At 41.0% G+C, this 14,458-nt stretch overlaps 1 protein-coding gene across 1 annotated transcript in view; it reads right to left on the bottom strand.

The window, feature by feature from the left end:
- Nucleotides 1-14,170, bottom strand: part of LOC135532807 (neurotrypsin-like) — a gene marked incomplete at its 3' end in the record, with an annotated part of 52,667 nt that extends 38,497 nt beyond the window's left edge. The window contains 1 exon segment of the mRNA XM_064960242.1: nt 14,088-14,170. Coding sequence (XP_064816314.1) covers nt 14,088-14,170 — 83 coding nt within the window.
- Nucleotides 14,171-14,458: the final 288 nt, after the last annotated feature.

Here is a 14,458-nt window from a genome sequence, read left to right as displayed (position 1 = left end):
ACCTGCTACATCACCTGTCCTGTCTAGAGACCTGCTACATCACATGTTACATCATCTGTCCTGTCTAGAGACCTGCTACATCACCTGTCCTGTCTAGAGACCTGCTACATCACCTATTGCATCATCTGTCCTGTCTAGAGACCTGCTACATCACCTGTTACATCATCTGTCCTGTCTAGAGACCTGCTACATCACCTGCTACATCATCTGTCCTGTCTAGAGACCAGCTACCTCACCTGTCCTGTCTAGAGACCTGCTACATCATCTGCAACCACACCTGTCCTGTCTAGAGACCTGCTACATCATCTGTCCTGTCTAGAGACCTGCTACATCACCTGCAACCACACCTGTCCTGTCTAGAGACCTGCTACATCATCTGTCCTGTCTAGAGACCTGCTACATAATTTGTCCTGTCTAGAGACCTGCTACATCACCTATTGCATCATCTGTCCTGTCTAGAGACCTGCTACATCACCTGTTACATCATCTGTCCTGTCTAGAGACCTGCTACATCACCTATTGCATCATCTGTCCTGTCTAGAGACCTGCTACATCACCTGTCCTGTCTAGAGACCTGCTACATCACCTATTGCATCATCTGTCCTGTCTAGAGACCTGCTACATCACCTGTTACATCATCTGTCCTGTCTAGAGACCTGCTACATCACCTGCTACATCATCTGTCCTGTCTAGAGACCAGCTACCTCACCTGTCCTGTCTAGAGACCTGCTACATCATCTGCAACCACACCTGTCCTGTCTAGAGACCTGCTACATCATCTGTCCTGTCTAGAGACCTGCTACATCACCTGCAACCACACCTGTCCTGTCTAGAGACCTGCTACATCATCTGTCCTGTCTAGAGACCTGCTACATAATTTGTCCTGTCTAGAGACCTGCTACATCATCCGTCCTGTCTAGAGACCTGCTACCCGACCTGTTACATCACCTGTCCTGTCTAGAGACCTGCTACATCACCTGTTACATCATCTCTCCTGTCTAGAGACCTGCTACATCACCTGTCCTGTCTAGAGACCTTCTACATCAACCAGCCTGTCTAGAGAACTGCTATAACACCTGTCCTGTCTAGAGACCTGCTACATCACCTGTCCTCTCTAGAGACCTGCTACATCATCTGCCCTGTCTAGAGACCTGCTACATCACATGCTACCTCTCCTGTCCTGTCCAGAGACCTGACATCACCTGTAACATCACCTGTCCTGTCTAGAAACCTGCTACATCTCCTGTCCTGTCTAGAGACCTGCTACATCATCCGTCCAGTCTAGAGACCTGCTACCGCACCTGTTACATCACCTGTCCTGTCTAGACACCTGCTACAGCACCTGCTACATCATATGTCCTGTCTAGAGACCTGCTACATCATCTGTCCTGTCTAAAGACCTGCTACATCATCTGTCCTGTCTAAAGACCTGCTACATCACCTGTTACATCACCTGTCCTGTCTAGAGACCTGCTACATCACCTGCAACATCACCTGTCCTGTCTAGAGACCTGCTACATCACCTGTCCTGTCTAGAGACCTTCTACATCAAATATCCTGTCTAGACAACTGCTATATCACCTGTCCTGTCTAGAGACCTGTTACACAACCTGTACTGTCTAGAGACCTGCTAACCACTCCCCTCCTTTCTTTTTCTAGGATAACAGCTCCACTCCTTTCTTTTTCTAGGATAACCGCTCCACTCCTTTTTCAAGGATAACCGCTCCACTCCTTTTTCTAGGATAACTGCTCCACTCCTTTTTCAAGGATAACCGCTCCCCCTTCCTTTTTCTAGGATAACCACTCCCCTCCTTTTTCTAGGATAACCGCTCCACTCCTTTTTCAAGGATAACTGCTCCCCTCCTTCCTTTTTCTAGGATAACCGCTCCCCTCCTTTTTCTAGGATAACCGCTCCCCCCTTCCTTTTTCTAGGATAACCGCTCCACTCCTTTTTCTAGGATAACCGCTCCCCCTTCCTTTTTCAAGGATAACCGCTCCCCTCCTTCCTTTTTGTAGGATAACCGCTCCCCTCCTTCCTTTTTCTAGGATAACCGCTCCCCTCCTTCCTTTTTCTAGGATAACCGCTCCCCCTTCCTTTTTCTAGGATAACCGCTCCACTCCTTTTTCAAGGATAACCACTCCCCTCTTCCTTTTTCTAGGATAACCGCTCCCCTCCTTTTTCTAGGATAACCGCTCCCCTCCTTTTTCTAGGATAACCGCTCCCCTCCTTTTTCTAGGATAACCGCTCCCCTCCTTTTCCTAGGATAACCGCTCCCCCCCTTTTTCTAGGATAACCGCTCCACTCCTATTTCTAGGATAACCGCTCCCCTCCTTTCATTTTCTAGGATAACCGCTCCCCTCCTTTTTCTAGGATAACCGCTCCCCTCCTTTTTCTAGGATAACCGCTCCCCTCCTTTTTCTAGGATAACCGCTCCCCTCCTTTTCCTAGGATAACCGCTCCCCTCCTTTTTCTAGGATAACCGCTCCCCTCCTTTTTCTAGGATAACCGCTCCACTCCTATTTCTAGGATAACCGCTCCCCTCCTTTCATTTTCTAGGATAACAGCTCCACTCCTTTTTCTAGGATAACCGCTCCACTCCATTAATTTTCTAGGATAACCGCTCCACTCCTTTTTCTAGGATAACCGCTCCACTCCTATTTCTAGGATAACCGCTCCCCTCCTTTCATGTTCTAGGATAACCACTCCACTCCTTTTTCTAGGATAACCGCACCACTCCCATTTCTAGGATAACCGCTCCTCTCCTTTCATTTTCCAGGATAACCACTCCACCCCTTTTTCTAGGATAACCGCTCCCCTCCTTTTTCTAGGATAACCGCTCCCCTCCTTTTTCTAGGATAACCGCTCCCCTCCTTTTCCTAGGATAACCGCTCCCCTCCTTTTTCTAGGATAACCGCTCCCCTCCTTTTTCTAGGATAACCGCTCCACTCCTATTTCTAGGATAACCGCTCCCCTCCTTTCATTTTCTAGGATAACAGCTCCACTCCTTTTTCTAGGATAACCGCTCCACTCCATTAATTTTCTAGGATAACCGCTCCACTCCTTTTTCTAGGATAACCGCTCCACTCCTATTTCTAGGATAACCGCTCCCCTCCTTTCATTTTCTAGGATAACCACTCCACCCCTTTTTCTAGGATAACCGCTCCACTCCTTTCATTTTCTAGGATAACCGCTCCACTCCTTTTTCTAGGATAACCGCTCCACTCCATTCATTTTCTAGGATAACCGCTCCACTCCTTTTATTTTCTAGGATAACCACTCCACTCCTTTTTCTAGGATAACCGCTCCACTCCATTCATTTTCTAGGATAACCGCTCCACTCCTTTTTCTAGGATAACCACTCCACTCCTTTCTTTTTCTAGAATAACCACTCCCCTCCTTTTTCTAGGATAACCGCTCCACTCCTTTCTTTTTCTAGGATAACCGCTCCCCTCCTTTTTCTAGGATAACCGCTCCACTCCTTTCTTTTTCTAGGATAACCGCTCCACTCCTTTTTCTAGGATAACCGCTCCACTCCTTTTTCAAGGATAAACGCTCCACTCGTTTTTCTAGGATAACCACTCCCCTCCTTCCTTTTTCTAGGATAACTGATCACACTATAAGGCTCTATGTTATACTGATCACACTGTAAGGCTCTACTGATCACACTGTAAGGCTCTACTGATCACACTATAATGCTCTATGTTATACTGATCACACTATAAGGCTCTACTGATCACACTATAAGGCCTTACTGATCACACTATAAGGCTCTACTGATCACACTATAAGGCTCTACTGATCACACTATAAGGCTCTACTGATCACACTATAAGGCTCTACTGATCACACTATAAGGCTCTACTGATCACTCTATAAGGCTCTACTGATCACTCTATAACGCTCTACTGATCACACTATAAGGCTCTAGTGATCACACTATAAGGCTCTACTGATCACACTATAAGGCTCTACTGATCACACTATAAGGCTCTATGTTCTACTGATCACACTATAAGGCTCTACTGATCACACTATAAGGCTCTAGTGATCACACTATAAGGCTCTAGTGATCACACTATAAGGCTCTACTGATCACACTATAAGGCTCTACTGATCACACTATAAGGCTCTACTGATCACTCTATAAGGCTCTACTGATCACTCTATAAGGCTCTACTGATCACACTATAAGGCTCTACTGATCACACTATAAGGCTCTACTGATCACACTATAAGGCTCTACTGATCACACTATAAGGCTCTATGTTCTACTGATCACACTATAAGGCTCTACTGATCACACTATAAGGCTCTACTGATCACACTATAAGGTTCTACTGATCACACTATAAGGCTCTACTGATCACACTATAAGGCTCTATGTTCTACTGATCACACTATAAGGCTCTACTGATCACACTATAAGGCTCTACTGATCACACTATAAGGCTCTACTGATCACACTATAAGGCTCTATGTTATACTGATCACACCATAAGGCTCTATGTTATACTGATCACACTATAAGGCTCTACTGATCACACTATAAGGCTCTATGTTATACTGATCACACTATAAGGCTCTACTGATCACACTATAAGGCTCTATGTTATACTGATCACACCATAAGGCTCTACTGATCACACTATAAGGCTCTATGTTATACTGATCACACTATAAGGTTCTACTGATCACACTATAAGGCTCTACTGATCACACTATAAGGCTCTACTGATCACTCTATAAGGCTCTGCTGATCACTCTATAATGCTCTATGTTATACTGATCACACCATAAGGCTCTACTGATCACACTATAAGGCTCTATGTTATACTGATCACACCATAAGGCTCTACTGATCACACTATAAGGCTCTATGTTATACTGATCACACTATAAGGCTCTACTGATCACACTATAAGGCTCTATGTTATACTGATCACACTATAAGGTTCTACTGATCACACTATAAGGCTCTACTGATCACACTATATAAGGCTCTACTGATCACTCTATAAGGCTCTACTGATCACTCTATAAGGCTCTATGTTATACTGATCACACCATAAGGCTCTACTGATCACACTATAAGGCTCTATGTTATACTGATCACACCATAAGGCTCTACTGATCACACTATAAGGCTCTACTGATCACACTATAAGGCTCTACTGATCACACTATAAGGCTCTACTGATCACACTATAAGGCTCTACTGATCACACTATAAGGCTCTACTGATCACTCTATAAGGCTCTACTGATCACACTATAAGGCTCTATGTTATACTGATCACACCATAAGGCTCTATGTTATACTGATCACACTATAAGGCTCTACTGATCACACTATAAGGCTCTATGTTATACTGATCACACTATAAGGCTCTACTGATCACACTATAAGGCTCTATGTTCTACTGATCACACTATAAGGCTCTACTGATCACACCATAAGGCTCTACTGATCACACTATAAGGCTCTATGTTATACTGATCACACTATAAGGTTCTACTGATCACACTATAAGGCTCTACTGATCACACTATAAGGCTCTACTGATCACTCTATAAGGCTCTGCTGATCACTCTATAATGCTCTATGTTATACTGATCACACCATAAGGCTCTACTGATCACACTATAAGGCTCTATGTTATACTGATCACACCATAAGGCTCTACTGATCACACTATAAGGCTCTATGTTATACTGATCACACTATAAGGCTCTACTGATCACACTATAAGGCTCTATGTTATACTGATCACACTATAAGGTTCTACTGATCACACTATAAGGCTCTACTGATCACACTATAAGGCTCTACTGATCACTCTATAAGGCTCTACTGATCACTCTATAAGGCTCTATGTTATACTGATCACACCATAAGGCTCTACTGATCACACTATAAGGCTCTATGTTATACTGATCACACCATAAGGCTCTACTGATCACACTATAAGGCTCTACTGATCACACTATAAGGCTCTACTGATCACACTATAAGGCTCTACTGATCACACTATAAGGCTCTACTGATCACACTATAAGGCTCTACTGATCACTCTATAAGGCTCTACTGATCACACTATAAGGCTCTATGTTATACTGATCACACCATAAGGCTCTATGTTATACTGATCACACTATAAGGCTCTACTGATCACACTATAAGGCTCTATGTTATACTGATCACACTATAAGGCTCTACTGATCACACTATAAGGCTCTATGTTCTACTGATCACACTATAAGGCTCTACTGATCACACCATAAGGCTCTATGTTCTACTGATCACACTATAAGGCTCTATGTTCTACTGATCACACTATAAGGCTCTATGTTATACTGATCACACTGTAAGGCTCTACTGATCACACTGTAAGGCTCTACTGATCACACTATAAGGCTTTATGTTATACTGATCACACTATAAGGCTCTACTGATCACACTATAAGGCTCTATGTTCTACTGATCACACTATAAGGCTCTACTGATCACACTATAAGGCTCTACTGATCACACTATAAGGTTCTACTGATCACACTATAAGGCTCTACTGATCACACTATAAGGCTCTAGTGATCACACTATAAGGCTCTACTGATCACACTATAAGGCTCTACTGATCACACTATAAGGCTCTATGTTCTACTGATCACACTATAAGGCTCTACTGATCACACTATAAGGCTCTAGTGATCACACTATAAGGCTCTACTGATCACACTATAAGGCTCTACTGATCACACTATAAGGCTCTACTGATCACACTGTAAGGCTCTACTGATCACACTATAAGGCTCTACTGATCACTCTATAAGGCTCTAGTGATCACACTATAAGGCTCTAGTGATCACACTATAAGGCTCTACTGATCACACTATAAGGCTCTACTGATCACACTATAAGGCTCTATGTTCTACTGATCACACTATAAGGCTCTACTGATCACACTATAAGGCTCTAGTGATCACACTATAAGGCTCTACTGATCACACTATAAGGCTCTACTGATCACACTATAAGGCTCTATGTTCTACTGATCACACTATAAGGCTCTACTGATCACACTATAAGGCTCTACTGATCACTCTATAAGGCTCTACTGATCACACTATAAGGCTCTAGTGATCACACTATAAGGCTCTACTGATCACACTATAAGGCTCTACTGATCACACTATAAGGCTCTATGTTCTACTGATCACACTATAAGGCTCTACTGATCACACTATAAGGCTCTACTGATCACACTATAAGGTTCTACTGATCACACTATAAGGCTCTACTGATCACACTATAAGGCTCTATGTTCTACTGATCACACTATAAGGCTCTACTGATCACACTATAAGGCTCTACTGATCACACTATAAGGCTCTACTGATCACACTATAAGGCTCTACTGATCACACTATAAGGCTCTACTGATCACACGATAAGGCTCTACTGATCACACTATAAGGCTCTACTGATCACACTATAAGGCTCTACTGATCACTCTATAAGGCTCTACTGATCACACTATAAGGCTCTATGTTATACTGATCACACCATAAGGCTCTATGTTATACTGATCACACTATAAGGCTCTACTGATCACACTATAAGGCTCTATGTTATACTGATCACACTATAAGGCTCTACTGATCACACTATAAGGCTCTATGTTATACTGATCACACCATAAGGCTCTACTGATCACACTATAAGGCTCTATGTTCTACTGATCACACTATAAGGTTCTACTGATCACACTGTAAGGCTCTACTGATCACAAATCAAATTTTATTTGTCACATACACATGGTTAGCAGATGTTAATGCGAGTGTAGCGAAATGCTTGTGCTTCTAGTTCCGACAATGGAGTAATAACCAACAAGTAATCTAACTAACAATTCCTAAACTACTGTCTTATACACAGTATAAGGGGATAAAGAATATGTACATAAGGATATATGAATGAGTGATGGTACAGAACAGCATAGGCAAGATACAGTAGATGGTATCGAGTACAGTATATACATATGAGATGAGTATGTAAACAAAGTGGCATAGTTAAAGTGGCTAGTGATACATGTATTACATAAGGATGCAGTCGATGATATAGAGTACAGTATATACGTATGCATATGAGATGAATAATGTAGGGTAAGTAACATTATTTAAGGTAGCATTGTTTAAAGTGGCTAGTGACACTATAAGGCTCTATGTTATACTGATCACACTATAAGGCTCTACTGATCACACTATAAGGCTCTATGTTCTACTGATCACACTATAAGGCTCTATGTTCTACTGATCACACTATAAGGCTCTATGTTATACTGATCACACTGTAAGGCTCTACTGATCACACTGTAAGGCTCTACTGATCACACTATAAGGCTCTATGTTATACTGATCACACTATAAGGCTCTACTGATCACACTATAAGGCTCTATGTTCTACTGATCACACTATAAGGCTCTACTGATCACACTATAAGGCTCTACTGATCACACTATAAGGCTCTACTGATCACACTATAAGGTTCTACTGATCACACTATAAGGCTCTACTGATCACACTATAAGGCTCTAGTGATCACACTATAAGGCTCTAGTGATCACACTATAAGGCTCTACTGATCACACTATAAGGCTCTACTGATCACACTATAAGGCTCTATGTTCTACTGATCACACGATAAGGCTCTACTGATCACACTATAAGGCTCTAGTGATCACACTATAAGGCTCTACTGATCACACTATAAGGCTCTACTGATCACACTATAAGGCTCTATGTTCTACTGATCACACTATAAGGCTCTACTGATCACACTATAAGGCTCTACTGATCACTCTATAAGGCTCTACTGATCACTCTATAAGGCTCTACTGATCACACTATAAGGCTATAGTGATCACACTATAAGGCTCTACTGATCACACTATAAGGCTCTACTGATCACACTATAAGGCTCTATGTTCTACTGATCACACTATAAGGCTCTACTGATCACACTATAAGGCTCTACTGATCACACTATAAGGTTCTACTGATCACACTATAAGGCTCTACTGATCACACTATAAGGCTCTATGTTCTACTGATCACACTATAAGGTTCTACTGATCACACTGTAAGGCTCTACTGATCACAAATCAAATTTTATTTGTCACATACACATGGTTAGCAGATGTTAATGCGAGTGTAGCGAAATGCTTGTGCTTCTAGTTCCGACAATGGAGTAATAACCAACAAGTAATCTAACTAACAATTCCTAAACTACTGTCTTATACACAGTGTAAGGGGATAAAGAATATGTACATAAGGATATATGAATGAGTGATGGTACAGAACAGCATAGGCAAGATACAGTAGATGGTATCGAGTACAGTATATACATATGAGATGAGTATGTAAACAAAGTGGCATAGTTAAAGTGGCTAGTGATACATGTATTACATAAGGATGCAGTCGATGATATAGAGTACAGTATATACGTATGCATATGAGATGAATAATGTAGGGTAAGTAACATTATATAAGGTAGCATTGTTTAAAGTGGCTAGTGACACTATAAGGCTCTATGTTATACTGATCACACTATAAGGCTCTACTGATCACACTATAAGGCTCTATGTTCTACTGATCACACTATAAGGCTCTATGTTCTACTGATCACACTATAAGGCTCTATGTTATACTGATCACACTGTAAGGCTCTACTGATCACACTGTAAGGCTCTACTGATCACACTATAAGGCTCTATGTTATACTGATCACACTATAAGGCTCTACTGATCACACTATAAGGCTCTATGTTATACTGATCACACTATAAGGCTCTACTGATCACACTATAAGGCTCTATGTTATACTGATCACACCATAAGGCTCTACTGATCACACTATAAGGCTCTATGTTCTACTGATCACACTATAAGGCTCTATGTTCTACTGATCACACTATAAGGCTCTATGTTATACTGATCACACTGTAAGGCTCTACTGATCACACTGTAAGGCTCTACTGATCACACTATAAGGCTCTACTGATCACACTATAAGGCTCTATGTTATACTGATCACACCATAAGGCTCTACTGATCACACTATAAGGCTCTATGTTCTACTGATCACACTATAAGGTTCTACTGATCACACTGTAAGGCTCTACTGATCACAAATCAAATTTTATTTGTCACATACACATGGTTAGCAGATGTTAATGCGAGTGTAGCGAAATGCTTGTGCTTCTAGTTCCGACAATGGAGTAATAACCAACAAGTAATCTAACTAACAATTCCTAAACTACTGTCTTATACACAGTGTAAGGGGATAAAGAATATGTACATAAGGATATATGAATGAGTGATGGTACAGAACAGCATAGGCAAGATACAGTAGATGGTATCGAGTACAGTATATACATATGAGATGAGTATGTAAACAAAGTGGCATAGTTAAAGTGGCTAGTGATACATGTATTACATAAGGATGCAGTCGATGATATAGAGTACAGTATATACGTATGCATATGAGATGAATAATGTAGGGTAAGTAACATTATTTAAGGTAGCATTGTTTAAAGTGGCTAGTGACACTATAAGGCTCTATGTTATACTGATCACACTATAAGGCTCTACTGATCACACTATAAGGCTCTATGTTCTACTGATCACACTATAAGGCTCTATGTTCTACTGATCACACTATAAGGCTCTATGTTATACTGATCACACTGTAAGGCTCTACTGATCACACTGTAAGGCTCTACTGATCACACTATAAGGCTCTATGTTATACTGATCACACTATAAGGCTCTACTGATCACACTATAAGGCTCTATGTTCTACTGATCACACTATAAGGCTCTACTGATCACACTATAAGGCTCTACTGATCACACTATAAGGCTCTACTGATCACACTATAAGGTTCTACTGATCACACTATAAGGCTCTACTGATCACACTATAAGGCTCTAGTGATCACACTATAAGGCTCTAGTGATCACACTATAAGGCTCTACTGATCACACTATAAGGCTCTACTGATCACACTATAAGGCTCTATGTTCTACTGATCACACGATAAGGCTCTACTGATCACACTATAAGGCTCTAGTGATCACACTATAAGGCTCTACTGATCACACTATAAGGCTCTACTGATCACACTATAAGGCTCTATGTTCTACTGATCACACTATAAGGCTCTACTGATCACACTATAAGGCTCTACTGATCACTCTATAAGGCTCTACTGATCACTCTATAAGGCTCTACTGATCACACTATAAGGCTATAGTGATCACACTATAAGGCTCTACTGATCACACTATAAGGCTCTACTGATCACACTATAAGGCTCTATGTTCTACTGATCACACTATAAGGCTCTACTGATCACACTATAAGGCTCTACTGATCACACTATAAGGTTCTACTGATCACACTATAAGGCTCTACTGATCACACTATAAGGCTCTATGTTCTACTGATCACACTATAAGGTTCTACTGATCACACTGTAAGGCTCTACTGATCACAAATCAAATTTTATTTGTCACATACACATGGTTAGCAGATGTTAATGCGAGTGTAGCGAAATGCTTGTGCTTCTAGTTCCGACAATGGAGTAATAACCAACAAGTAATCTAACTAACAATTCCTAAACTACTGTCTTATACACAGTGTAAGGGGATAAAGAATATGTACATAAGGATATATGAATGAGTGATGGTACAGAACAGCATAGGCAAGATACAGTAGATGGTATCGAGTACAGTATATACATATGAGATGAGTATGTAAACAAAGTGGCATAGTTAAAGTGGCTAGTGATACATGTATTACATAAGGATGCAGTCGATGATATAGAGTACAGTATATACGTATGCATATGAGATGAATAATGTAGGGTAAGTAACATTATATAAGGTAGCATTGTTTAAAGTGGCTAGTGACACTATAAGGCTCTATGTTATACTGATCACACTATAAGGCTCTACTGATCACACTATAAGGCTCTATGTTCTACTGATCACACTATAAGGCTCTATGTTCTACTGATCACACTATAAGGCTCTATGTTATACTGATCACACTGTAAGGCTCTACTGATCACACTGTAAGGCTCTACTGATCACACTATAAGGCTCTATGTTATACTGATCACACTATAAGGCTCTACTGATCACACTATAAGGCTCTATGTTCTACTGATCACACTATAAGGCTCTACTGATCACACTATAAGGCTCTACTGATCACACTATAAGGCTCTACTGATCACACTATAAGGTTCTACTGATCACACTATAAGGCTCTACTGATCACACTATAAGGCTCTACTGATCACACCATAAGGCTCTACTGATCACACCATAAGGCTCTACTGATCACACTATAAGGCTCTACTGATCACACTATAAGGCTCTATGTTCTACTGATCACACTATAAGGCTCTACTGATCACACTATAAGGCTCTACTGATCACACTATAAGGTTCTACTGATCACACTATAAGGCTCTACTGATCACACTATAAGGCTCTATGTTCTACTGATCACACTATAAGGTTCTACTGATCACACTGTAAGGCTCTACTGATCACAAATCAAATTTTATTTGTCACATACACATGGTTAGCAGATGTTAATGCGAGTGTAGCGAAATGCTTGTGCTTCTAGTTCCGACAATGGAGTAATAACCAACAAGTAATCTAACTAACAATTCCTAAACTACTGTCTTATACACAGTGTAAGGGGATAAAGAATATGTACATAAGGATATATGAATGAGTGATGGTACAGAACAGCATAGGCAAGATACAGTAGATGGTATCGAGTACAGTATATACATATGAGATGAGTATGTAAACAAAGTGGCATAGTTAAAGTGGCTAGTGATACATGTATTACATAAGGATGCAGTCGATGATATAGAGTACAGTATATACGTATGCATATGAGATGAATAATGTAGGGTAAGTAACATTATATAAGGTAGCATTGTTTAAAGTGGCTAGTGACACTATAAGGCTCTATGTTATACTGATCACACTATAAGGCTCTACTGATCACACTATAAGGCTCTATGTTCTACTGATCACACTATAAGGCTCTATGTTCTACTGATCACACTATAAGGCTCTATGTTATACTGATCACACTGTAAGGCTCTACTGATCACACTGTAAGGCTCTACTGATCACACTATAAGGCTCTATGTTATACTGATCACACTATAAGGCTCTACTGATCACACTATAAGGCTCTATGTTCTACTGATCACACTATAAGGCTCTACTGATCACACTATAAGGCTCTACTGATCACACTATAAGGCTCTACTGATCACACTATAAGGTTCTACTGATCACACTATAAGGCTCTACTGATCACACTATAAGGCTCTACTGATCACACCATAAGGCTCTACTGATCACACCATAAGGCTCTACTGATCACACTATAAGGCTCTACTGATCACACCATAAGGCTCTACTGATCACACTATAAGGCTCTATGGTATACTGATCACACTATAAGGCTCTATGTTCTACTGATCACACCATAAGGCTCTACTGATCACACCATAAGGCTCTACTGATCACACTATAAGGCTCTACTGATCACACTATAAGGCTCTATGGTATACTGATCACACTATAAGGCTCTATTTTATACTGATCACACTGTAAGGCTCTACTGATCACACTATAAGGCTCTACTGATCACACCATAAGGCTCTACTGATCACACTATAAGGCTCTACTGATCACACTATAAGGCTCTACTGATCACACTATAAGGCTCTACTGATCACACTATAAGGCTCTACTGATCACACTATAAGGCTCTACTGATCACACCATAAGGCTCTACTGATCACACTATAAGGCTCTACTGATCACACTATAAGGCTCTACTGATCACACTATAAGGCTCTACTGATCACACTATAAGACTCTACTGATCACACCATAAGGCTCTACTGATCACACTATAAGGCTCTACTGATCACACTATAAGGCTCTATGTTATACTGATCACACCATAAGGCTCTACTGATCACACTATAAGGCTCTACTGATCTCACTACTGTAGATGTGGTTGTCCTTGTTTGATAGAGTCATTGGACGTCTTTCAGCGATGTTCATATCGGCTGATTAATTGCTAAATATACAAGCTGACACGTGTTCCGGTCTCTGAAAGACTACAACTCGTGGGGCGGTGCTCGTGCTCTGGCCCTGTCCCTCCCCAAGGCAGGCTTTTCTGAAAGGGAGGTGACCACTAACAACACAATCCTTTGGGCAAAACCGAAAGAACTGACCAGACCGCAATAGCTTCTAGTGATTCCTTTCATCAACACAAATTCGACAATGGAGCATTTTTTTATGTTCTATTACCTACATGGTGACATTCAACCAGACATGTTTCAACCAGAA

Source organism: Oncorhynchus masou, unplaced genomic scaffold, assembly GCF_036934945.1.
Source record: "Oncorhynchus masou masou isolate Uvic2021 unplaced genomic scaffold, UVic_Omas_1.1 unplaced_scaffold_2039, whole genome shotgun sequence".
NCBI lineage: Eukaryota > Metazoa > Chordata > Actinopteri > Salmoniformes > Salmonidae > Oncorhynchus > Oncorhynchus masou.
The sequence above is the reverse complement of the archived record's forward strand: the minus strand, read 5'-3'. Positions and strand labels throughout refer to the sequence as shown.